This window comes from Garra rufa, chromosome 2 (genome assembly GCF_049309525.1).
Source record: "Garra rufa chromosome 2, GarRuf1.0, whole genome shotgun sequence".
NCBI lineage: Eukaryota > Metazoa > Chordata > Actinopteri > Cypriniformes > Cyprinidae > Garra > Garra rufa.
The window spans coordinates 33,294,068-33,321,856 of record NC_133362.1 but is presented as its reverse complement, the minus strand read 5'-3'; the positions used below and the strand labels follow the sequence as shown (position 1 = coordinate 33,321,856).

The window sequence follows — 27,789 nt, the reverse complement described above, 5'->3', positions numbered from 1 at the left end:
CCTGCCAAAGAAAAACAGCCCCGCAGCATGAGGCTGCTACCACCGCATTTTACTTTTGGAATGCTACTCTGCAAGTGATGAGCAGTGCCTGGTTTGATGCTCGAACATGATGCTTGGAGTTGAGGTTCATCAGACCACAGAATCTTGTTTCTCACAGTCTGGGGGTCATTTAGATGCTTTTTTTGCAAATTCCAAGTGTGTCTTCACTGAGGAGAGGACTGAGTCTTGCCACGATCAGTGAAGCCTAGATCAGTGAAGTATTGCAGTGATGTTTGTCCTTCTGTCAGTTTCTCCCATCTGCATATGTGACCCTGGACCACGAAACCAGTCTTAAGTAGTATGGGTATATTTGTAGCAATAGCCAAAAATACATTGTATGGGTCAAAATTATTGATTTTTCTTTTATGCCAAAAATCATTAGCATATTAAGTAAAGATCATGTTCCATGAAGATATTTTGTAAATTTTCTACCATAAATATAAAAAACTTGATTTTTGATTAGTAATATGCATTGCTAAGAGCTTCATTTGGACAACTTTTAAGGCGATTTTCTCAATATTTAGATTTTTTTTGCACCCTCAGATTCCAGGTTTTTAAATAGTTCTATCTCAGTTCTATCTTGTCCTGTTTTAACAAACAATATATCAATGGAAAGCTTATTTACTCAGCTTTCAGATGACGTAAGAATCTCAATTTCGACAAATTCACACTTATGACTGGTTTTGTGGTCCAGTGTCACATATATGATCATGGAGCTCAACTAGAGTGACCATCAGGTTCTCGGTCACCACTCTATACAAGGCCTTTCTCTATCAATTGCTCAGTTTGGCCAGGAGGCCATCTCTATGAAGAGTTGAGTTTTTTTCTAGCTGCTTCAATTAAGGGTGAGACTACATGCTTCTGTGAACCTTCAATGCAGCAGATTTGTTCTGAACTCTTCTCCAGATGTGTGACTTACACTTGAAATGTAGTAATATCTACAAGCAATATGAATGCTCCTGAGCTAAATTTCAACTGTCCTAGAGAAGGGTATGAATACTTATGCAATAGAATAATTTAGATTAGTTTTTTAATACATTTGCAAAGACATTAAAAACCTGTTTTTTTTTTTTTTTTTTGCTTTGCCATTATGGTGTATGGAGTGTAGATTGATGTGAAAAAAAAAGTAATTTAAAGCAGTTTAACATGAGGCAGCAACATAACAAAATGTGAATGACTTAACTTTAAACTGTCACTTCTGGCCAAAATATGTGTCCATAATCCATAATAACGCTTCATCCAGTGAAAAAGTCCATCCCCTGTTGTCCTCAAAATTTACTATCATGTTTGACTGTTTTCACTTGTAAATAGTGCATGATATGTGCATATTTTCTCCTAATTCGGATGTGATGACTTAGTCTCTGGAGAAAGCAATATTATGGATAAAAGATGAAAGCATTCTAGTCGGAAGCAACTTGTTGCTCCATACGATATTAACTAATGGACTGGAGTTTACTTTACAAGTGGATTACTTGTGGGTTATTGATGTTTGTATCAGATGTTTGGGGATTCATTCTGACGGCACTCATTTACTACTGAGGATCCATTGGTGAGCAAGTGATGTAATGCTGAATTTCTACAAATCTGTTTTGACAAAAAAACAAACTCATCTGCATCTTGGATGGCCTGAGAATGAGTAAATGTGCATTTTTTTGGTGGACTGTCCATTTAAAGAATTATTAATAAATTGCTTAAGTAATAAATACTTATAGTGTTAAGTTTAACTGTATTTTAATTTTATAAAAATTACATTTTGTTTACATTTATCAAAAAAGTAAATTTTATTGGTACATTCATGTTTATTCTGTCTGTATTCAAGCATCTTGTGGCTCAAAGCACCGGCAGTCACTCTTTCAGACCGCCTTTTACATTTCTGGGCCAGTGTGTATATGTGCTTTCTTCTTGTGACATAGCGCCCTTGGCTTTGCTCTTGCAATTACTAACAACAAAGAAAGAGCAAAAAATGTTTGCTTAATGTGCACAGGACAGCTAAGGAGGAGGTTCTTTTTATTTTTTCTTGGAGAATTTCCCGGATAGTGAAAGTAATGTTTTTACTTGAGGGTTCAACTTTTATGTTATGAAGATGTGGCATTCACACACCATCTTGTTTTCTCTCTCTGCTGTCAGTCAGTGCTTTTAGACGCATATATCGCATGCCCCTGGGGCATTAGAAATCTCTTAATAACACTCTTTGACATAATGTGAAAAATTAGTGCAGCCATTCGATGGAGTGAAATCTCAGCAGAAAACCAGTGAGAATTTTTTTTTTTATTCATTTGGAAAACATTAAAATAGGATCTCTGACTGAAACAAACATACAGATAAACAAACCTAACATCCATTCATTCATCCATCTCAACTTTTATGCAGGGTCACAGGGATGCTAAAATCTATCTCTGCATGGATGGCCAGTCCATTGCAGGGCATTAATAAACTTTCTTTCATTCCAATGTCTATAATTTGATGTGTGTATATTTTCCATGGATCATTATTATATTAGCTGATTTTAACGGTGCTTTTATCACTTGTTTTAACAGGGAATGACCCTTAGCTTTATAACTTAGCTTTAGAATATAGTATAGATATTATTACTATTGTATTTTTTTAATTTGTATTGTCAAAGAATTACGAATTTCATATAGCTAAACAACAATTCAAAGTATTATTGTTATTATAATTATACTTTTCTAATTCTTTAATGTAGGCCTATTATATTTTGCAATATGTTTGGGGGTATTTTTCAATGTTCAACTAAATGTTTCATTATTTTCTCTAAATAATTAACGAATACACAATTAAGTTTTTTTTCGATGATGTGAATCCGCACAATTTTCTAATGCAATTTGAAAATTGTTTTCTATGTAATTATGCAACATTTTGCAACAGTTCAGTAACCATTAACTGTATGCCAATAATAACTGAATACCAATACATAAGTAACAAGTTCAATAAAACAAAAATATTTCATAATTTGAGAATGTTCAAAATCTTACTTTTCCATGGTTTGAATGAAAAAAGTAGATTAGTAATACATATGTTTGTCCGAAAGAGGGCAGCAAAGTCCATAAAGATAAATACCATAACTGTACATTAAAAAGAAAGCAGGCTACTTATTACTATAATACAACATAATTATAATCACATTAGAAACACTATACACCTTAATATTTTTATAATCCTTGTTGTGAAATTATTTTGGATAGTTAAATGAAGTGGTCATCGTCTTCTGACAGAAATCCCTGACTTTTAATGTTAATACGATGGCTCTGAGTCAAGTTGTTTCACACATAAGTGAATTTGTTCTTGGAACAATAATATTCAGTATTCAGGAGTAACTATAAGCTCACGGCGTTATTTCCATATCCTAGCTGCATTCTCTACACTTAGCAAGAGAACACTTAAAGACACTTAAAAACACTTTTATAAATAGGGGTGTCAAACTCGGCTCCTAGAGGGCCACATATTTTGTTCCAACCCTGGTCCTAAACCTGCCATAGGTTTTTCAAGCAATTCTGAGAGGCTCGATTGGAGCGAAGGAGCTAAGTTTACCACCCCTGCTTTAAAACTTTAAGTGGAAAAGTGGGATACTGTAGAAAGTGGGACGCCATAAGCGCGGGAATAGCATCATTTTTTATCTTGATTCACGCAAATATACTTTTATGCATAGCATTCCCGCGCTAATCTTCTCGGTTATCTGTGGTGGTGTATAATAAAAAGCGCTTATCCCGCGCTTGGCCGCAGGGCGGGATTTCTCCCACAAATAAGCTACTCAGCACATAACCCAGACGTTAGGTAAAAAAACAGAAATTGACTGAAATTAAAAAGGAGAAAAGTTAAATGAAACGAAGAGTTCAATTGGGAAGAGATGAAGAATAAATAGAAGTCATTGTAGATAACGCATACGCTATTTGCTCATCTATTTAACATTCATTGAATTGAATAATCCGACTTTATTATCGTAAATAGCCTGCATATTTACTATGAATATGCTAATACGTGTTTGCTGGAAGCAGTCTGTGGCGTAATAATTTTTTTCATCAATATATGCATATCTCCTCACGTAGCCTATAGATTCCCGACATCGGCTGCAGCTCTATAGAGAGAAACTGATTTGTAAGGAGGGGAGTATCCTTTGTCTTCAACCATCTTCTGATTGCCTCTGTTGCTAGCCATTTGTAGCTGCTCGCCCGAGGCCAGGCAAGTTACATTTCAATCAGTAGATTCATTGGAAAGTCATTACCCGAAACTAGACGCTGAAAGGCATGACGTCATTAGCCGAACTTAGCGCTCATTAATTGGCTGTCACTTTGCATACGAACGGCGCTTGGGCCCTCGGCCAAACACCCGTTTTTATCTCTTTCTTTTACGGGAAAATAATAGACAATTTATCATTAATCTAAAGCTAGAAATATTAACAAGTTAAATGTCATTTCCTGCGCTCCGTTGTGTTAATCCTCTCCTGTTGCTTTTTGCCCTCAAGCATTTCCTGAAACTCTTTGAATATTCTCTGACTGTTGCTTTACACGTCCCCTATGTAAAAACCGAGGCTTTTCTGTGAACCATTGCCACCATATGTGGTAACTAAACGTAATGGTTTACGCTCCCATTTAGCCTAACCCTCCCTTTCTATACTTTAAAACATACTCCTGACCAGAAATATGCTCTAGTAAGCTCAAGTGCACAAAGAAAACTAAAATAACGTTATTCAACAATTCAGCTGTGCCTTTAGACTATTTTAACGATGTTCTTACTACCTTTCTGGGCATTGAATGTGTCAGTTGCATTGTTGTCTTTGCAGGGTCAAAAAGCTCTTGGATTTCATCAAAAATATCCTAATTTGTGTTCAAAGATTAACAAAGATTTTACAGGTTTTGAACGACGTAAGGGTGAGTAATTAATGACAGAATTTTCATTTATGGGTGAACTATCTCTTTAAGGGCTCTGGCCTTCAGAGTGAGTAGGACATAGGGATCCTCACTTCTGAAAGGAATTGCTGAGGAATTAACTTTTGTTAGTTAAAATGACTTGACAAGTCTAAGATGGAAAGCTAAATACACAATATATAGGCCTACTACCCAATAAAATTTTAATCTATATGACTGTGAGATATCTCATCCAATATATTGTCCACTATACAGTTGAGGTCAAAAATGTTTGCGGAATATGCAAAATGTTAATTATTTGACCAAAATAAGAAGGATCATACAAAACTATCTTTTTTTTTTATTTAGTACTGACCTGAATAAGATCTTTCATGTAAAATGCATTTACATACAGTCCACAAGAGAAAATAATAGTTGAATTAAATAAATGACCCCATTCAAAAGTTTACATACACTTGATTCTTCATACTGTGTTTTTGCCTGAATGGTTCACAGCTGTGTTTTTTTTTTTTTGTTTAGTGATAGTTGTTTATGAGTCCCTTGTTTGTCCTGACCAGTTAAACTGCCCACTGTTCTTCAGAAAAATCCTTCAGGTTCCACTCATTTTTTTTTGTTTTTCAGCGTTTTTGCGTATTCGAACCCTTTCCAACAATGACTATGATTTCGAGATCCATATTTTTACACTTAGGACAACTGAGGGACTGCAATATGAAACTATTACAGAAGGTTCAAACGCTCACTGATGCTCAGGAAAAACAATAAATTAAGAGCTGGGGGTGTAAACTTTTGAACATAATGAAGATGTGTACATTTTGCCTAAATATCATATTTTTTCATTTAGTACTGCCTTTCAGAAAATACTTAAATGTTTCCTAGAAGACAAAATAAGATACATTTTCCCTGATCATCAAAATCAAAAAGTTTTCACCCCCAGCTATTAATGCATCATTTTTCCTTCTGGAGAATCAGTGAGTGTTTGAACCTTCTGTGTAATAGTTGCGAGTCCCTCAGTTGTCCTCAGTGTGAAAAGATGAATATCAAAATTATACAGTCATTCTTGGAAAGGGTTCAAATACACAAAAATGCTGAAAAACCAAAGAATTTGTGGAACAAATTTGTATAACTTTCCTGAAGAACAGCAGGCAGTTTAATTGTTCAGGACAAACAAGGGACTCATAAACAACTATCACTAAACAACAACAACAAAAACAGCTGTGGATCATTCAGGTAACAACACAGTATTAAGAATCAATTGTATGTAAACTTTTGAAAAGGGTCATTTTTAGAAATTCAACTATTATTTTCTCCTGTGGACTATAATTAAACATCTTTTATGTGAATTTATTCAGGTCAGTACTAAATAATTTTAAAAAAATTGCATTTTATATGATCCCTCTTATTTTGGTTTAACATTAACTCTTGACCTCAACTTTAGTACTACATAAGAGCACTTTTTTGTTTAAAGAATGTTAATTTTTGATTACAATCACAAAAAGACTGTCTTAATAACAGTAACATTTTCACCAAAGTCATCAGATTATGCTCAGTTAAAAATCGAAGGCTGTGGTTAGATAGGTTAATCACGTTTGGCATTCAAACCACTAGCAGATGCATCACTACCAGCCTATTTGAGCACAAATCAATCAGAGGTCAAGGGCAAAGACCAGAACAACGGCAGACACACAATTCACTCAGATTAAGACGGCAGAGTTTAAGACACTGGTGCCAGACGAGCATGTTCATAAATGAACTAAAATCCTTCTGATTAATGCACAGAGATATTCGCCTTTGGCTTTGACACAGTGTGGGGGCTCGTGGAGATGATGGCCTCCCACTAAAACAAATAAACAAATGATACACCTAAACCGGCAGACGCTCTTCGATTAGCGCCTGAGTTTAAACTTTCAATCTCCAGGGTCACACAGAAGCGAAGCATGTGTGTGGGTCAATATGAACATGGGAAGAATTGATGAAAAGGGAAAGCTATGTATATATATTTTGGGTTACTCAAAGACAGTTTTGCTATATGTGACCATGGACCACGAAACCAGTCATAAGTAGCATGGGTATATTTGTAGCAATAGGCAAAAATACATTGTATGGGTCAAAATGGTCGATTTTTCTTTGATGCCAAAAATGATAGGATATTAATTAAAGATCCTGTTCCATGGAGATATTTAGTGAATTTCCTACCGTAAATATATCAAACCTTAATTTTTCATTAGTAATATGCATTGCTAAGAACTTCATTTAAACAACTTTAAAGGCAATTTTCTCAATATTTAGATTTTTTTGCACCCTTAGATTCCAGATTTTCAAATAGTTGTATCTCGACAAACCATACATCAATGGGGAGCTTATTTATGTATAAAATGGACCCTTATGACTGGCTTTGTGGTCCAGGGTCAGAGAATATCTTTATATAACAGTAAACCAAATATTTTTTTTCTTGGCTCAAGGGCAAATCTTTAACAGTTTCATAATCAATATTCTCTGCTGATGATCTCCCTTGACCTTGCGTTGACCATGACAATAGACCTCGAAACCGAGACGAGGAGAAAGGTTGTGTTTTGTGTTTCCAATTATCTCCTGTTAGTCTCAGTGGTCTTCCGCATAAATGCACACAGATGGCCTGGAGGATCACAATTTATGATGTTTGTGGGGATATGCCACCCATGATCATGACCACAGACCTGGTGACCTTTGACCAGTCACCTCTAACCTACTCAAATGTGTCTGCTCATTGTGGTGTCCAATCACAATAGACCTCAAGATCAAACCCAAGTGTCTATTTGCCTTGTCTAAGCTCTTAGATAAACACTGAAGATCACTGACAGATTGGACCATTATGATTCAAACACGGACCCTCATTCAAACTCCACAGCGCAGTTAGCTCAAAAACCCAAAGCAAATTCAGTAATCTTTCTTTCTGTTTTTCAAAAGATCATTCGTGATTGAAATTAATTAACTCTTCTAAAGAGACATCTGTCATTGTAGAATGATACATGGATACTTGGAAAAGTGTGCATGAATATGCCTAATGCATATTTGTTGTTTTTTGTCTTTTTATTCACAATATTGAAGGCCTTTATTTGCATTCAATTAGTTTACTTTCACTGGTGTTTACGACCTAATATTGTTTTGAAATTTGAGACTTTGAGCACTTTGGTGGCTCACAGGTGGCTTGTCATGGGGTCAACTTTGTAAATATAATTTAAGTATGTAACATTTTAGATTAAATCTCAGATTAATACACATCTTTACAAATGATCTATTTTTATGTAACTGATAGACATGTGATTTAATGTTACTCTTGTATTGCTATTTTTATTTTATTTTCATTTTATTAAGTATTTTATTAGTATTCATTTTATAGTTATTGTGTGTTATAATCGAATTTTTCACATTCAAAAAGGTACTTTTTCATTGCTGAACTAGATCTGGAATCTACACATTTTTGATTTAAAAACCTACCAGTGGAGGGCAATGTGACTGAATAACATGTTTAAACATTGCTAGCGGAAGCACTCTGCATCTGACAAACTGAGTGACATATTTATGAGCGTTTGACCACATAATATCATTTAAAGTAGTTAAAACAGAAGTCATTTACTGTATTGAGTGGTCAAAAATAATTATTTGGCTAAACTGAATACACATGCAAGTTAGTCTTCACAAAATGACCAAAAATGTAACATAAACCAAACTAAAATAAACTGCAATAAATTCAAATGTCAAAACTGTTAATCTAGCAACAGTGCACATTAGCATGCCATGTATGATGTTGAAATCCCAACAGACCATGATGAAACAGACCATGATGAAACCCTTAACAAGTCTTCCTGTTTTCTAATCTCATCTCCAAAACACATAAAATGACACCTTCAACATTTACTCTTCCCATCCAGTCCCATGCAAAGCAGGCTGGGGAACTAGCAATCCTCTGCCAAATTACAGTTAATGCCAACTGAAGGAAAAAAAACTGTTTATGTATTCCCAACACACATGCATTAAAATTCTATTTACAAAACTAAGTTGACTGCATGCAATAAAGTTGTGACAAAATGGAATTGCAGCATTATTCTATTTTAATTAAATGAAAGAAGTCATATGTAAGTGACAAGGAAAAACTATTGAAAATTATTTTAGTTATTATAGTTATAGTTAGAAAATTACAGTTTTAAAAGACATAGCCTACTGAATTTTGAATCCTGAAAACATGGTAAGGGGCGTTTTCTTCTGAGGATGCAAGGGAGGTAGTGTCTCCTCAAAATATTGGATGAGAAAAAAAAAATTGTACAAAAATAAAATATTAAACATTTTTCTAAAGTAAAACTGTCCAACAGCTTTCACCTCCCCTGTGCCCACTGAGTTTTAACAGAACCCCAAAAGCACGGGTGAGTTTGGTGGGGGGTAATTGAGAATGAATGGGATAAAGTCACGTGAGAGGAGGCAATGCCTCTGTCGTGATATGATTGGATATAACTGGTTATGATCGGCTGTGATTGGTTCATGCAATAAATCCCGCCTCTTGTCTGGATTTGTGTTTTCACCTTGCGTCATCAATCGGCCATATTGGCAGCACTGAATGTAAACAATGCCACTGAACTGAATGAAACTAGCATATTTTGTTGATTTTTGCTGCTGAAAATGGTCCGTTATTGTCATGTTTTGGGCTGTACTAATCGGTCAGACCAGGACAAACATTTGGAGCACTATAGACTGCCAAAAGTTATAACAAATCAAGGACAAAAGTGTAAAAAACTGTCTGAGGAACAAAAGGCGTTTGTGGTTGGCCGAACTGAACCAGGATTTCTGGGGCAAGAATCTTGACAACATTTGTGTTCTTATCATTTCCAGTCAGGTAGGTGAAATATTAGGCTAATATTTTAAATAATACTGCTCGTATGCATCTTTATCCCCTATTAACTTTAGTTTCTCAAAATATTGTGCCCTTTCCTGCTTACAAAGTCCTTCTCTATATGATTTAGCGGCTTCCACATGTTTCTCTTTCATGGTTTAGACAGTATAAATTAGCAGAACAACGTATTCAGTACATTAACCGTGCAATCCATGCTGTTGTTTACATCTCAGTATCTCTAATTTGATCGCACATCTGGGTAACTGACCAAATCGTGACGTAAATGCAAACCCTATATAATGGCATTAATAGGAAGACTAATTAAAAAAGTAAGCAACTCACACACCTAGATAAAACACCTTTGTTACATCAAAATAAGACTTAAATTAGCATGAAAACATGATCTGTGGGAGTTCAGAGTGAGTAATCAGCTTGGAAAAATTTAAAGTAGGCCTAAATCTAATATTTATAGGGCCTTGAAGACTGCGCTGCTGAAAAAAAAACTTAGCTGGTTTAAGCTGGAAGTACCTGGTTTTACCTGATCTCCAAGCCTGGCCAGGCTGGTTTTAGCTGGTGGTCTCCCAGCCTGGCCTGGCGGGTCTTAGACCAAAACGCCTCTAAAACCAGCCTGCTGACCAGCTAAAACCAGCCAACCAGCCTAGGCTGGTTTTAGCTGTTTTTCCAGCAGGGTGATGATCCGAAAAAAATCAAAAACAGTTAAAAGTTAACTGTTTAAAAAAATAGCTGAATATACATTCACAAATAAAATATATCTTTTAAATTGTTATTGCCTTGAGTTATTATTTTGGAATAAATATAAAATGCCTAAAAAACTAACTTGAAGAGATTCATAGGCCTGCTTGGCTTTAATATATAGAATATATATCACGTTGTTAATGTAAAAATATAAAATTGAATGTTCTCTTTTTTTTCCTAAGTGACAGTGCAAGTAATGTTTTTTTTAACCAAGAAAATGTAACATAAGTGTACATTTGATTATTAAAAAAAGAACACCGCACACCACTGATTATATATAAGTTTAAGATCTGGGTAACGTGATCGCTTGAGCTCATTTGTGTTGTCTCTTTATCGGATGATTGACACGAGAGGTTGTGAAGTGCCGCTTGTTCCCACAAAACGCTTTCGCGCGCAGTTTAGCGGATAATTAAATTCTAAATCGAGTTAAACCGCTCAAAGAAAATCTTGATGCCTCTAGTTTGTAAGTCGACACCTCGGGTAAAGCCCTAGAACACAGAAAAGCGCAGCGTGCGGCCAGCTGCGTCAAACAAGTGTGCGCTTATTGAGCCGAGAGCACCGACAACGACGCCAGTCTATACAGGACAAGGCCACAAGACGCGTCTGCAGTCTCACAAGCTGTTTTGACAGGGTAAGATACGTCTGAGCGAGTGGAAACACCAGATATTGTCAACCGACTCGCTTGGGGATATTAAAATTCGGTTTGTTCCCATAGACCACAAGTCCATAAATAAACAAAAGAACCAGCAAGACAATAGGACGTATATTAGGCGTACTTATGAGGCATCACTGCCTTTAATAAACATAAAATATTAAGCAGCACAACAATTTTCAACATTGATAACAAGAAATGTTTATTTAGCAGGAAATTAGAATATTGGAATGATTTCTGAAGGATCATGTGACACTGAAAACTGGAGTAATGATGCTGAAAATTCTGATTTGCCATCACAGGAATAAATCACATTTTAAATTGAAAACCTAATTTAAAACATTAAAAATCATAACTCTTTTATCTTATATTTTGTATGTTAGAAATGCTTGATGGACAATAATCTGTGTGTGTGCAATTTTATTTACACGTGTGAGTGACAGGAAGTGTGTCAGTCACAGCTGTTCGAGGCAGCGTGCTTAAAAGGAGATTGGGTCAGGTTGTGTATGAGTATGTTTAGATGAATGAGGAATTTCATTACGTGGAAGCCTCTCTGTGGTTCTGATCCCTGATTAAGGATCTAATTACCCAGTTTAGACTGTAAGTGGTCTATTTGCACTTTGGTGCTGGAATTGAACCCTTTCCAGATTAGTGTGTGTGTGTGTGTGTGTGAGATAGCGTCCATGTGCGTGTTTGTGGTGTGTTTCTCTTGGCCCAGATAGTGCGCTTATGAATGTCAGCTGCACCTCTGTGTCTTCACTGTCATTTACAAGCGCACACAAGTGTTTAGCGAGTGTGTTTGATTAAAGCGAGGACAATACATGTGAGGGATTCTTGCGGACGGAGACAGAGAATTGGCTCCAGAAGCTCATAAGATGTGATTGACATCTTACCTCTAAGAATAGCATAGTAAGGAGTTAATTAGGTCTAAAGTAAGACACATAATCATTGGGGAAGCAGCTTATTCTCTTTTTTGATTGTCATTTATTGTCAATTACATGCAGAGATTGTGAGACTTTACTATGTAATGAAACTAGTGTAATGTTACATTGCATGGCAATGTTACATTATCTTATTGATTTTTGTGTTATTAATATTGTCTTAAACCATTTACATCGACGAACTTGCCATTGCTAGTGTAATGCACTAGCATTTAATCTGCAGAAAAGAAAGATGGGAGAGAAAATAAATGAGAGAGTTGTCAAAGCTGTGGTTGATATAGCAGACCGCTCCCCACACATCAGAGGCAGGTGCTATTTTAGTGCATTGCTTCAAACTCACTTTACAGACTCGTGTCTTAGGCCAGGTTTAAAGTTCATGACTGGCCGTTGATTAAACTCTAAACCTTTTGCTTTAGTGTGCATTAAGTGCACATAGAGCTTACTAGCAAAGGATATTTTCACAAACTCCGCCCACTCATGCTTAGACAACGTAGTACAAATAGCATGCTACTTTTGTTTACACTTGGTGTGAATGTCATCTATCACTGTACTTACTTTAAACATGATTATGTTGTGTGCTTTTTTTAGTGCAAACTACCTACCACTGTTTACACTGTAAATAGTATCTAGGGATGTAACAATATCAAAATCTCACGATACGATGATATCTCGATATGAAGTCCATGATACGATATTCATTGCGATATTTAAAAAAAGACAAATGAAGACTACAATTTTGTACATTTTCAAAGTTAAATTATTCTGTCTAATGCACTTTGAGAGTTCAAAATTAAGAGCTCCAACCCATGTTCTTAACTAAGAAAACTTAAGAAAGAAAGTCAGTGAATGGACTTTAAAGGGGACTCAACCCTCTTTTTAGTTGTGTAATACTGTCTTAGTCTAAATTACATTCACACTGGTGTTTCAGGAAGCCAAACAAATTAGAATATGATAATAGAAATAACAACAATGTCATATTATAGTTATTTCTATGACAGTGATAGCCATATATTGTAAAACAATTGCACTGTAAAATAAATGCAAATGAATATTTTTAATAGGTATATTATTTTTGCTATGCTACAGTAGAGAAATTACAATACTACTTGTTAATTTCTACATCTAAAGAGATTTCAAATTTGGACTGCAGTAACGTTACCCATTTAAACCACTAGCTGTCAGCAATTCATACTGCACTTTTAAGCTTTAATTTTGACGGAAACGGCAGTAGAGCTTTTATTTTGAAGGAACACTCAAGCTTCAGTGAAAACGCGCCTCACTGCAAATCTAGTGAAATGCTGTAATCATCTGCTGCAAAAATAAAGCATAACTGGTGGCTGTTGCGTTTCCAAACTAGCACTGAATACACAGCTCATCCAATAAACGAGTTCACTGCACTCACTCTAAACTGAGCCGTTCTGAGGCGTGGAAAACACCGGATCACGAGCTGATCGCCTGAACAAAGTCCGGGCTTTGCTTTGAAACACTCAGCGAAAAACAGACTTGATGAAGGAATTTAAGCCATATTGGGCTTTCTGTTTTAGTTTGACAGATACTGTGTCAAAGCATATGGCCTAAAACAGACCTTTTATTTAAGAATAAGACGTTGAAATTTTTAAAAACGACTTTCTGCCCGGAAGACCTATAGTGTCATATCGTCATGCGACCATGATGATATCAAGACAGTTTTGTTATCGCGATACCACAATATTGATAATACCGTTACATCCCTAATATCTACTTTTTCATTCTTAGTGTAAACGGATGCTTTATTAGTTTCAAGTAAAATGTGAAAATTTTCTTGCATTCTAAGAAAAGTCTGTAAAAATAGGGTCCAGTGTGTTATGACGGAATTTTCAGTATTGATTTTTCACAGGTGTTTTACCAATATTTTGGAATTATGCATTGTGTTTTGTTGTGTTTCAGGGTTAAAACACACAACATAATGCAGAATTTGCAAATTTCCTAGTGGAAATTTACCAGTAATTTTTTCTGTTTTTCTACATATTTTTGTGTGCTGTGTCCTCTTTGCGAACCGTAAAATATGGCAGCATATGAAAATTAACAATGTAAATAGAAGTATTATCAATAACATATGCTGCCATTATCTATGTACATTTTACCATATAGCATATATTACACAAAGCCTCACAGAATGCATTTTAAATGGGCAATCTCTTGGGTATCCTTGATGCTGCTTATCAGGACCCCAACAGGAAGTAAGATGTTTTCAAGCTTGTAAGATAGGAAGAAAGAGAGCAATGTTTGTGTGGTTTGCTTAGTGTTAGAAACGGTGTTTCAAAACTGCTTAATGAAATGTCCTTAAGAGTCTGTGGTATGATATACTGAATTCCATCTAAAAATAGTTTATTTTTTTATTAGAATTTTCAGATGCAACATTTCAAAAAAGCATTGTCCTTAATAACTTTATGTAAATTTTAACCTAAAATCTTTGTTGTGACAAACCTAAAAAAAAAAAAACTTTTAAAGTGTCAACTACCATAGTTATAACCAAGCATTAATGCTCTCAGTTTTTACCATGCCATGTGGAATTGTTTTTCGTCTTTTTAGCTACATATATCCAAGGGACAGAAACAATAAATGAAAATGAAATTTGACAAGATGAGAATGAGAGTGAATACAATAGTCCAATGATTGGAATGATGACAGTACAAATGGGCTACAAGGGCCTGGTTTAAAAATATCTTGCATTTGTTGTGAGAAATGTGCGCAGTGGATCTATATTACAGGGCCCGTATTCACAAAACATCTTAAGGCTAAAAGTAGCTCCTAACCTGCTGATTTAGGAGAAAATCTTAAAAATAATGGGTGTCAGTCCTAAATTTGGGAATCCTAAATTTTTGCTCTAAGAGTATTTCACAAAGCATTTTAGTGCTAAAACTAGCTCCTAAACCTGCGAAATGTTAGGAGTAGTGAAGAGGACTCCTAAGTCACTAAGACCAAACCTCAAACTATCCCAAATTGGCTGTTTCCGGTAATCTGCCTCAGATTGTAAACTTTTTATGAACACACTGCATTTATTTGCACACATAGACTGTTTTTCCACGCATCTTTTTTTGATTTTGGAGGTTATCTCCAAATTTGTCCTTTTGAAAGGTCATTGTCCGAAATTTTCTTTGGGTAAAAAAATAAATACGACCTCACATTGCATCAATCACGTTTACATACTGCCTCCAGAACGTCATAAAAAACGGGTTAGATTTTCTGCTTTTTTGCATCTGTAGCAAGCATTTTGAGAGGTGTTTTGACAGTTTAGAGCCACCATACAAGCGAACCCCAAAATTCAGAATTGCATCGGATAAGTTCATCAACTTCGTCTTGCAGCACAAAGCAGCGTGAAGGTCTTTGTACACTTGATTTCACAGAAATTAATGGTCTTCTTTATAATATGTGGCTTCAGTAATTATGGCAAAGCATCAATGTTTATTGACATTCTAAAGTAAACTTTGAAGAAGTATTCTCTCTTTCCTCTGTATATCTTATAACTGGATGGACCCAATATGTCCTTCATTTTTTCTCTTTTTAAAAAGAAAGTGGACAACAAAATCATCCTCACTGCGAAGATTCCATTTTGTATTGTTTTGCGCTGTTTTTTACTTGACTTTTAATTACATTTTTTTATTTTTTTTATATATATTTTTTTGCAACGGATTTATTACTACACGACTAGTGTGCAATATTTTCGGTTTGTGACAAATTTTTAGAATAACAAATACAAAAAAAATGCATAATAAAAAAAAATGGGACTCAGTGTGCAAGTGTCTGGCGTAACAGCTGTCCTTGCATCAGTTTGGTTGTATTTTACGTTTGCATGCATTCAGCAATGATCATTCTAAAAGTGTGTTCATGTGTCCACAAATTGTTTACGAGAAGCACACATTTAAGAGGCTGACAATTAGCGAAGTTTAATTAGTGACACATAGCCTGCATTTTAAAAGCTTTATTTTTAAACACACATTTCTATTTTAAAACCTTTATTTGAATTTGGCAAAATAATATCGTGCTCTACAATATTTTTATGAAATAAAAATAAATCTCGGACAGAAACCCCTTCCCTATCAGCCAATCACAGTGTGCATAGTTAGTATAGGTATGCTGACATCATCCATAGCAACGAGGTCAACCCCGCCTTTACTCTCAGCTTAAATATATATAACATAACTATTGCCAAAATGCAACCTGGGCAGTTTTTTTTTTTACTGTAAACGAGACAAACTTATATTTAAAAGCATAATTACGACAAACGAGCCGTTTTTTGAAATTGACCGTGATTTAGTTTTGTGGTCAGTGGCCGGTGAATGGGAGTACTAGGGGCATACATTTGAGCGCATCAAAATCGATATTTTTACAATACTAAGAAGGCTCGACACACCATGACACTTTGCTCGAAGTATCGTCTGGGTCTCTACACATGAACTCCAGCATTGAGAACATTGTTTGTGTACACAGAGTTTACTAAAAAGAAAGTTTTTGAACAACTCACTTTCACTGTTTGGGTTTCCGCTCGCAGCCATCTTGGCAGTCAAGAGGTGTCGATCTCCGAATGCGAATGAATGGACTCCATAGGACGAAATATTAGGCTTTTATGAGGCTCTTTTTACAACTAGAAGTTTAATATTGTTTTTCACTTGTGACAAAACAACAAATTAGCCGTGCATTTATATGGAAATATGCTTTAGGAGCTATCCATCCTCGCATTTGGAGATCGACACCTCTTGACTGGCAAGACGGCCGCGAGCGGAAACTCAAACAGTGAAAGTGAGTTGTTCAAAACCTTTCTTTTTAGTAAACTGTGTGTACACAAACAATGTTCTCAATGCTGGAGTTCATGTGTAGAGACCCAGGCGATACTTCGAGCAAAGTGTCATGGTGTGTCGAGCCTTCTTAGTGTTGTAAAAACATCGATTTTTATGCACTTAAATTTATGCCCCTAGCATTCCCATTCACCGGCCATTGACCACAAATCGAAATCACGGTCAATCTCAAAAACGGCTCGTTATGCTTTTAGATATAAGTTTGTCTCGTTTACAGTAAAAAAAAAAAAAAAAAAAAAACAGCCCAGGTTGCATTTTGGCAATAGTTATCCTTTAAGACTTCTCTCTATTCCTTAGTAAAAGTTTGTCTCAGCAGCTTTGTGTATATGTTTTAAGACAAAACTCTCAGCTAAAAACTTTTACTGCTATTTAGGAGAACTCTTAGTGCTAAGATAAAATGTTTTGTGAATACGGGCCCAGATTTATTTATAAAGTAAGCACCATTTTTGAACTTAAAGCAATACAATACATAAATTGAGATTAAATACATACTATGAAATGGCAGAAATTAACCAGGAAGAGAAACACTGTGTCCAAGTTGAGCCCTTAACATGTCTTTTAATACAAACGGTCTCTCCATCAATATTTAATGCTTTATCTTTTTAGTACAACATAATTAACATCTAACATAACATAGTTTTCAACCAAACATACGGGTAAATTCTTTGACCCTTTGCACTCTAATCAAAAGTTCATGAATTTTTAATGGTTTTCAACGTGGGCCAAAATTGACAAGTGGTGAAGTTTCTGAGGACAACATGAGGGTTAAAACCCTGCCCTGTACCAGCAGCTTTCCCGTTTAAAGTCCGCGCATCACGGTATCTGCAATATTATGTCATCATAAGGCAGTATTCGGATTCTCACGCAGGGTAGCTCGACTCCGGTATAAGTTTAGCCTTTACCATAAGCGGTCCGACTGTTTATTTTACCTAAGGCTGCCGAATGAAGCTCCTTTTCTTAAATGCACACGGAACAACGTGTTATTTAGAGCAACACGAATGCAGTATGCTGTAGTCCGGGTACCGCTTCTAGTCACTTCCTTGTCCTGCGGAGAGGATAAAGCAGTGACGTCGGTGGACCGGTCTGCAAGGTGGCTGTAACGCCGCAGAGAGAAACCCGTCCGCCCGACCCGGACAAACGACCCACGCCGGCGTGAGCACACTCAGACCAGCCACTTCATCGTGTGCGGCTCGACGTCTGACTCGCGCTGAATCTTAAAAATGTTTTGCTGTGGACCACGACGATAGGCTGGCGGTTACTAAGCGACGCTCGACCGGGAGAACAGTCGCTACCAGCTGCCCCACCGTGTGCGGTGCACCGGTGACTATGTCCTTGGTGAAGAGTAACGAGGAGCAGCGATGGGTGCCGACACACGTGCAGGTAACGGTGCTGCGGGCCCGAGGGCTGCGCTCGAAGGGTAAACACGGCACCAGCGATGTGTACACCATCATTCAGCTGGGCAAAGAGAAATACTCCACGTGTGTGCAGGAGAAGACTACGGACCCGGAATGGGGCGAGGAATGCTCGTTCGAGCTGCAGCCGGGGATCCTGGAGGAGGGAGGGCGAGACGCGTACCCACCCGGTAGTGGCGACCTGACCCTCACCGTTATGCACCGAGCTCTCATAGGACTAGATGTGTTTCTGGGCCAGGCTGTTATACCTCTGGATAAAGCGTTTCAGGATCGGAAATGCATGAAAAATGAGTAAGTCTGTGTTTGCGTTTACTGTTTGGTATGTATTCGTTGTTGTTACTATTATTAGTATCAGTTTAAATGAGCAGTTGTGGCTTTTACTTTGGCTAAAGGCATGAGAATTAATATTGTGCCATTAGCCCAGCCGGATGTGTCTTACTTGCAGTGCTGCAATGTGTTCCTCTGCAGTCACGCCCTCTTAAATGGGCCTGGATGTTGACAGAGTTGATAGAGAAAGTAGGGGAATTTCTCCATTGCTGTTTCTTAGGCCTCTCAGTGGTACACATCTTTCTCATCTGACACCCCCATTCAACTCCTGGGCTCACTAGTAGAGGCTCCAAGAATTGAAATGGGTGTGTCCCATTTGGGAGACATCCAAAATGTGTAGTGTTTGGGGGCTGCCGGTATCAGTGGTCTGAGTTTTTCACATCTGTCTGCGATTCAAGTGGCTAAAATTACGTATGAAGTACTGGATGTGTCATCTTTTATGTGTATGAGCAGTTTACCTTTGGTCTGTCTCCTTTCTGATTATGTAAGACTAAGGCACAAGCAGAAAATGAAGGCTTGGGTCATGTGCTGTCTCTTTAAATGTTCTTTTCGTTGTGCTTCACCAACACAGTCTCTTGACAGTTCATAGCTATTTTACATTTGGCTAATTTGTATGAATTTGTACAGTCTCATTCATGTTTTTGTACAATCTGTTTACACCTCAGTGATGGTCATGTTTACGGGTGGACATCATGCTTGCTTTTTTTTTTTTTTTTTTTTTTTTTTTTTTTTTTGTAAAAATTGTTTTCAAATATGAAATCGCTAATTTTCTTGAAATGAGGTTGACTTAATAGGACCATCAATTAAGATCCAAAAAAGAATATATACTACCTGTCAAAAGTTTTTGAACAGTAAGATTGTTTTAAGTACAGCAAAAACAGTAACATTTTAAAATAATTTTACTATTTAACATCACTGCTTTTTATAAAAAAATATTTTAAAAATGTAATTTATTCCTGTGATTTCAAAGCTGAATTTTTAGCATAATTACTCCAGTCACATGAGCCTTCAGAAATCATTCTAATATTCTGATTTGTTGCTCAAAAACATTTATTATTATGTTAAAAACAGCTGGGTAGAATTTGTTCAAATTTCTTTGATGAATAGAAAGTTCAGAAGAACAGCATTTGTCTGAAATAGAAATCTTTTGTCACATTATAAATGTCTTTATCATCACTTTTGATGATAAAAAATTGACTCCAAGCTTTTGAATGGTATAGTGTATAATGTTTCAAAAGCTTTTTATTTCAGATAAATGCTGATCTTTAGATCTTTCTATTCATCTGAAAATGCTGAAAAAAATTACTCAACTGTTTTAAATATTGATAATAATAAATGTTGTGTTAGATGTTAAATCATATGACACTGAAGATTGGATTAATGATGTTGAAAATGTAGCTTTCTTCACAGGAATAAATTACATTTTAAAATATATTCAAATAAAAACAGTTATTTAAAACTGTAAAAATATTTCACAGTATTACTGCTTTTGCTGTATTTTGGATCAAATAAATGCAGGCTTGGTGAGCAGAAGAGAATTCTTTAAAAACATTAAAAATAATACGGTTCAAAACTTTTGACTGATAGTGTACAAATAGGTTAAACGAACCTCTTCTTTAGGTTATACTAGCATCTTAGTAACTCAAAGATGGTTTATATAGAAGTTGACAAAATAAAAGTAAAGCACTGTTTAGTTGCATTACCACTGCACCAACAATGGGCAGTTGACATAATTTGACAGCAGTGTCAACTGTAGCATCACAAACCATTTGAAAAAGCAGTTTTTATAGTTAAAAAAAGTTGTTTGTTAAATTGCAGGCCTGTTTAAATGAATTATTGAAGACATAAATGTGCTTTAAATATGGCCTAAATAAGTAAATGGTGTTCAGAGAACCTAAAAACATATGCAGAATCTTGGTTTTGAATATAAATAAGTTAATATCCATGTTATTTGTCATCTACCCATCTACAGGTTTGATGACATACAGTAAAACCAAAATTTCTTCAGACATCTTCAACATTTTTCACATTATCACAGTTTATTCACTATAGTTTAGAAAATGGTAATAAAATATGACAAGAGTTAAACTGTATAATGATAATGTCAGATGTCTTTGATAGAAAGGTATGTAATGGATTACAATCGACCAAAAAACTGTTAGTATGACAGTATTTACACAACTATCAATACTTTGTTGACCAATTACCAAGCAATGCTTAATTTTGTTCAGTCTGAGGTGTAAAAAGCAATAATGGATTCAAGAAGAAAAACACTTAAGCAAAACATGGTCAGGTCAAAGTGTCTGAATCATTTTTTGGTCCTAAATTTGATCAATTTGACTGGTAGTCCACTGTATGGAGAATTTTGGGGTATAATATGTCACAGTTTGCTTTATTTTCCTGTCCTCACTTACATAAATTAACTATAGTGTCCTGCACCCACTAGTAAAAACTATCAAAAATTATATCTGGTGTCTAAATCATTTTTGGTTTGACTGTACATGTTGGTCATTCATATTAAGATGGTGTTCTCCAGAAGTAACCAAGACTTTTTAAGTGACACCAGAAGCAGCTGTGGTGCTAGATAACAGATATCAGAAGCCCAGAATAGCTCAAGATGGACGTTTAATCAGACCAGTGGAGCATGACTTCTTCGTTTACACTTTTCTTATTCATCCTGAGGCAAGAGAAAACATATTCTTAAGTGTTTTATTGTAGGATGTAAAGAAAAGGGTTTGCAGATGTATTTTAATCAGTGTGTAGAGTGTTTGTGCATATATTCATGTGTCTGATTCTGAAGAAATATATTTTCTTGAGTAGTTGTGGGTGAGTGAGGCTCTATATCTAGACTCTTAACACTATAGCTGTGAGAGGTTTATTTTCAGTATACGCCCCACTTCCTGTAACAGTCAAGCAAATAAGAAATCATTTATTTGTATTATATAGAGGCTCTTCTGTGCTGCTCTGAAGCTCTTCTGGAATCACTTCTGTAGAGGTGTAACCGGAATTGATATATTTAACTTATGCAAAGGAGTCCTTTTTTATGAGACAAGTGAGACAGGGTCAAGACTAGGTAATGTGACACAAATACAATTATTTTGTAACGTACACTATTACACACTACACACAGGCATTAAATAGTAGCCTGAATTAGACCCTGTAAATCAACTCAACTGGTACTACAAAATGTTAAGATATATCACTGTAAATGAAACAAAATCGCTCACCCTTCTTTTATACTTCCTCTTTGAGTACACCAGTAATCCATTGCATCATTTGTTCTTAAAGAAATAGTTCATTTTCATTTCTTCATTAGAACAGATTTTGAGAAATTTATCATGTTTATTACCCAACACAGCTTTTCGCTTCACAATATGTTAAAAGAGAAGTTCACTTCCAGAACAAAAATTTACAGATCATTTACTCACCCCCTTGTTGTTCATGTCTTTCTTTCTTCAGTTGTAAAGAAATTGGTTTTTGAGAAAAACAATTCAGGATTTCTCTCCACATTGTGGACTTTTATGGTGCCCCCGAGTTTGGACTTCAAAAATGCGGTTTAAGCGATCCCAGCTGAGGAAGAAGGTTCTTATCTAGCAAAACGATCAGTTATTTTCAAAAAAATTACTATTTATATACTCTTTAACCTCAAACACTCGTCTTGCCTAGCTCTGTGTGAACTCTGTGTATTCCAGTTCATGACAGTTAGGGTATGTCGAAAAAAACTCCCATCTCATTTTCTTCTCCAACTTCAAAATCATCCTGTATTGCTGTTTTACCTTTTTTTTGTAGAAGGCTTTTGATCATCTTTGCACGTTCACTTTGTAAACACTGGGTTGGTATTTTTGCCTTGATGTAAGACGATTTTAAAAGTTGGAGGAAAAAATGAGATGGGAGTTTTTTGACATACTCTAACTGTCTTGTTGGTACATGCAGAGCTAGACAAGACGAGCATTTGTAGTTAAATGTATATAATTTGTCATTTTTTTTAAAATAACCAATCGTTTTGCTAGGTAAGACCCTTCTTCCTCCGCTGAGACCGTTTAGAGCACTTTAAAGCTGCATTTTGGAAGTTCAAACTTTTAAGGCACCATAGAAGTCCAATATATGGAGTGAAATCCTGAAACATTTTTCCTTAAAAAACATAATTTCTTTCCGACTGAAGAAAGAAAGACATGAGCATCTTGGATGACAAGAGGGTGAGTGAATTATCTGTAAATTTTTGTTCTCCTTTAATTGATGGACTGGAGTTGTGTGGGTTATTTGTAGATTATTGTGAAGTTTTTATCAGCTGTTTGGACTCTCATTCTGACAGCACCCATTCACTGCAGAGGACCCATAGATGAGCAAGTGATGTAATGATACATTTCTCCAAATCTCTTCCAAATAAGCAAATGCTAATTTTTGAGTTAACCATTCTTTTAAAGGGATAGTTCACTCAAAAATGAAAATTCCGTCTGAATTTTCTGTCTGAACACTTACACAAACAGATACAAAATATTTTTAAGAATGTGGGTAACCAAAGAGTGGCTACCAGCAACCGTTTGGTTATCCACATTCTTCAAATGTCATCTTATGTGTTCAGCAGAAGAAACTAATTAATGTTTGGAACAACATTAGGGTGAGTAAATGATGACAGAACTTATATTTTTGTTTGAACCGTCCCGTTAAAGGAGTAGTTCACTTTCAGAACAAAAATTTACAGATAATGTACTCACCCCCTTGTCATCCAAGATGTTTGTCTTTCTTTCTTCAGTCGTAAGGAAATTATGTTTGTTGAGTAAAACATTTCAGGATTTCTCTCCATATAATGGACTTCTATGGTGCTCCCAAGTTTGAACTTCCAAAATGCAGCTTCAAAGGGCTCTAAATGATCACAGCCGAGGAAAAAAAGGTCTTATCTAGCAAAAAAATAAATTACAAAAAAAAATTACAATTTATATACTTTTTAACCTCAAACGCTCATCTTGTCTAGCTCGGCAAGACGAGCGTTTGAGATTAAAAAGTATATAAGAAAATAACCAATCGTTTCGTTAGATAAGACCTTTCTTCCTCGGCTGGGATCATTTAGAGCCCTTTGAAGCTGCATTTAAAGCTGCATTTTGGAAGTTCAAACTCAGGGGCACCATAGAAGTCCACTATATGGAGAAAAATCCTGAAATGTTTTCCTCAAAAAACACCATTTCTTTACGACTGAAGAAAGAAAGACATGAACATCTTGGATGACAAGGGGGTGAGTACATTATCTGTAAATTCTACTCCTTTAAGGCAGAACATACTGTTTGAAATGAATAAGGATTCAATAAATACTGTCTCTCTCACACACACACGCACACACGCACACACGCACACACACACACACACACACACACACACACACACACACACACACACACACACACACACACACACACACACACACACACACACACACACACACACACACAAAACAACAGAAATTACATTTATTTATGATTGATTTAATTTGACATGCACAACACAGACTGATGCACATGGAGGCGAGTTGTTGGGTTCGTGTTGAAGAGCTGCTAACGAAGTAAAATGCAAACAGTTTAAATGACCACATTATCATATGTTTAAAACACTGCATTTTGTCCATCAAAATAAGCTTATTGACGCAGTTTAGTCAATCCACTGTTTTATTCCAACAATTACTCCTCCTCTGAGACTTCCATAAATTTGTATTTGTACATAGTTACGTTTCAACTTAAAGTTTAATGGTGCAACACAAAAAAAATAAAGTAAAATAGTGCATCTTTATATCAGAACAGGCCTGAGCTGTAACGTACGCTGGTTCCTGATGGACATTTTCTCACAGGCTTAGACTGGAAGATGCAGTGTGTGTAAATAAAAAAAGTTAAATTTTTAAGATATATATTTATTATTTCTTTCTTTTTAGTAATGATGTTTTACCTATTTGAAGTTACACATGGAAAAACACTTTATGTACCTGGACAAAAACTCTTGTCAGGGTATTGGAATGTAGCAGACTTTTACTCTCAATTTACTAAGTACACTAAAGAGCATTTAATATTTGCTGAATATGTTGCTCACTTCTTGGTACTTGGTGATTTCCAGATTGCGTGTTGGTATCTCCCCTTGTTTGTGTAGGTGGGGGTGAATCGGTAGACAGATGAATCATGTAGTTAGTGTGTGGGTTGGCAAATTACCATTGTAAGACGTAACGATTAGATCACTCTTGACTCTGCACTTCATGATTAAAGCATTTAGTCAGATGGGAAACCATCAGATGGGATTTTTCTCTACCTGGCACTGAATGTGTTTTTTTCCATCTATTTACAGCATTGTTTTGTTTTTTTATTTTTTTGAAAGGACCACACTGTGAAAGTGCCAGTTCTGCTGGATGCTAAGCAATACAGCCCACATCTAACCACACTGGGCAGGAGTCTGCTGTTCACCTCAGATAGAGGTGAAATGATTGTAGTGCTGAATCTGGGTTACTTAGATTGATACTGGAACTAGTGGGTGTTTTAGGCTCATTGGTTTGGTGAGATTATTATAAAAGATGCTACAAAGAAAACAAACAGTGAAAGCGAAAAGGACTCATTTGTCTTGCTGACTAATTGCTTTTGAATCTTCAAAGACACAAAGTCACATTTTGTCTGTCAACTCCCACGTTAAGTTCTTCACCCACACACAAGCCTTTGAGTAAAGTCAGAGAAAATATTCAGTTACTACCATCTAGTTTACTAGGTTCATGCTTTCTGTTTGTTAGTGGATCAAGCATTGTTTGAGCACACCAGTGTACATAATACATACTGCCACAATACAAATGATTACCTCTTGTAACTCAAACTCTGCAGAAAAGGTGATGGGTGTTTCTTAAAGGAGAAGTTCACTTCCAGAACAAAAATTGACAGATAATGTAACTCCACCCCCTTGTCATCCAATATGTTCATGTCTTTTTTTTTTCATTCGTAACGAAATAGTTTTTTGAGGAAAACATTTCAGGATTTTTCTTCATATAGTGGACTTCTATGGTGCTCCTAGTTGAACTTCCAAAATGCAGCTATAAACGGCTAAACAATCCCAAATGCAGTTGTAAACAATCCCAGCCGAGGAAGAAGGGTCTTATCTAGTGAAACGATTTTGAAGTTGAGGGAGAAAATGAGATGGGAGTTTCTCAACATACCCTAACTGAGTTCAGGCAGAACAAGACAAGATGAGCGTTTGAGGTTAAAAAGTATAAATTGTAATCAAAAACAAAACAAAACAAAACGATTGTTTCTAGGGCTGCACAATATTGGGAAAACATGCGATGTGCGATATTGTTGTTGAACATTGCGATAACGATATTTCTTGCGATATAACATTTCCCTAGAGAAATGCCTTTTTTTAAATTATTATTATTATTAATCTATGTTTTAAAATCATTTATATATGTAATGATCATACTAAAATAAACAGGTAATAGATATTTGTCTGTCATCCGAATTAAATCTAATTCAGGCTAAAAAAAAACTATGTCAAGTAAGTTGCAAACACTTAGACTTTAAAACACTATGAATGACTTAAAACCTCAGCAGATATTGTGATTTCTGGTTTGCTGTTACCATAGACCTGCAAACACAAAATGGATTGTTTTCAAACATTACTTTTTATTTACAAGTAACATACACTCAAGAGCATCTTTTAAACAATATTTCCTTGCCTTGCCTGTTCATTTGTTTTTGTTTTTAAATAAAAATAAATATTAATAAACAAATTAAATAATAAAAAAATACTATTAAACAAAAAGTTTACTATTAAACTTCTAAATGTTAGGAGCATCAAAACAAAAAAAAACAAAAAAAAAAACATGAAGAGCACCAAATTTCTTTTTAGTAGGCTAATGCACCAATCTTGATTCTTCATGGCCGATTCTGATTGCCGATGTTTTACAAGAAAATGGCCTGATTTAAAATATATTTATTTTACTGCCTAAGCAAGGGAAAAGAATGAATGAAAATATGAGTACATAAACAAGAAGTTTATTTTCTCTATTATAGGTAGCCATTTAAATTAGAGACAACCTCTGCATTTTTAAATAATCTACAGTATAAATAACAAAAAATAAAGGACACAGTTCTTTCTTAGTCGTGCATACAATAAATGCAGACATGATCAAAGTAGACTACTCTTTCAATATTCAAAGTGCAAATAGAGACCGATTTTTTTTCAAGCATGGTACAGAGTTTAGACAACTACAAATCTTAATATAGCCCACATATTAATAACAACCTAGATATTTTATGTAGCCTAATTTGCGCGCATTGGGGAGTCGCTCTCTAAACGTGGGGTATTAAAGTTGTATTTGAATGCATGTGCGTGTTTTACTTTTGGTTTCGTTTTAACTACCCCGCAAAACTCTCAGCAGCGCAGAGCGTCCATTCTACAATACAAGAGATTACTTTAACAAAACCATTTGAAAGTGGGAGGACACAAACAGGATTTTGAAAAGCGTGTCCCCAGTGGAAATTACACCCCTGCGTGAGTGGAACTCTGCCGCTGAGTTATCATCTGATGTGAATGTATGCAGCCTTGTACAGTAGCCTATATTGAGACTGAGGCGCCAGAATAAACAGAATGTGCGCGCTGTAAGACGAAATATAGTATATTTCTTCAAAAGAGCCGATTGTGGAGACCTTAAAACTGTCCACAATAAAAAATCGTCATATCACACACCCCTAATTGCAATGCAGTTTGTGCAGATCCAGAACAGAGATTAGTTGTGAAAAAAAAAAAAAAAACACAAAAAACGTCCGGTTTCCAGTTGAGCGGAGCACAGTGTCCATGACAGGGAGTGATAATTGACGGCTAATATCTCACATCTTCATTAAAGGTAATATTATAAATATTAAGTTTAAATGGTTGTAATGTTGGAGAGAACAGCGAACCTGTCACTGCATCAGCTCACAGCAGTCTGTGAAAAGTTTTGTAAAGAAGTGAAACCAATTAAATGTCATTTATCGCAACTCTCTGCAATACCAATATCGCGTATACTGTTATCGCGATAACGATAATTATTCGATATATCGTGTAGCCCTAATTATTTCACTAGATAA

General features: G+C 35.7%; 1 protein-coding gene across 2 annotated transcripts in view; it reads left to right on the top strand.

The window, feature by feature from the left end:
- Nucleotides 1–17,631: 17,631 nt before the first annotated feature.
- rab11fip5a (RAB11 family interacting protein 5a (class I)) overlaps nt 17,632–27,789 on the top strand; it is a 33,555-nt gene continuing 23,397 nt past the window's right edge. For both annotated transcript variants that reach the window (XM_073834127.1, XM_073834126.1), the window contains exon 1: nt 17,632–18,670. In XM_073834127.1, the coding sequence (XP_073690228.1) occupies nt 18,294–18,670 (377 nt within the window). In that variant the 5' untranslated portion in view covers nt 17,632–18,293. The remainder of the gene's footprint in view (nt 18,671–27,789) is intronic.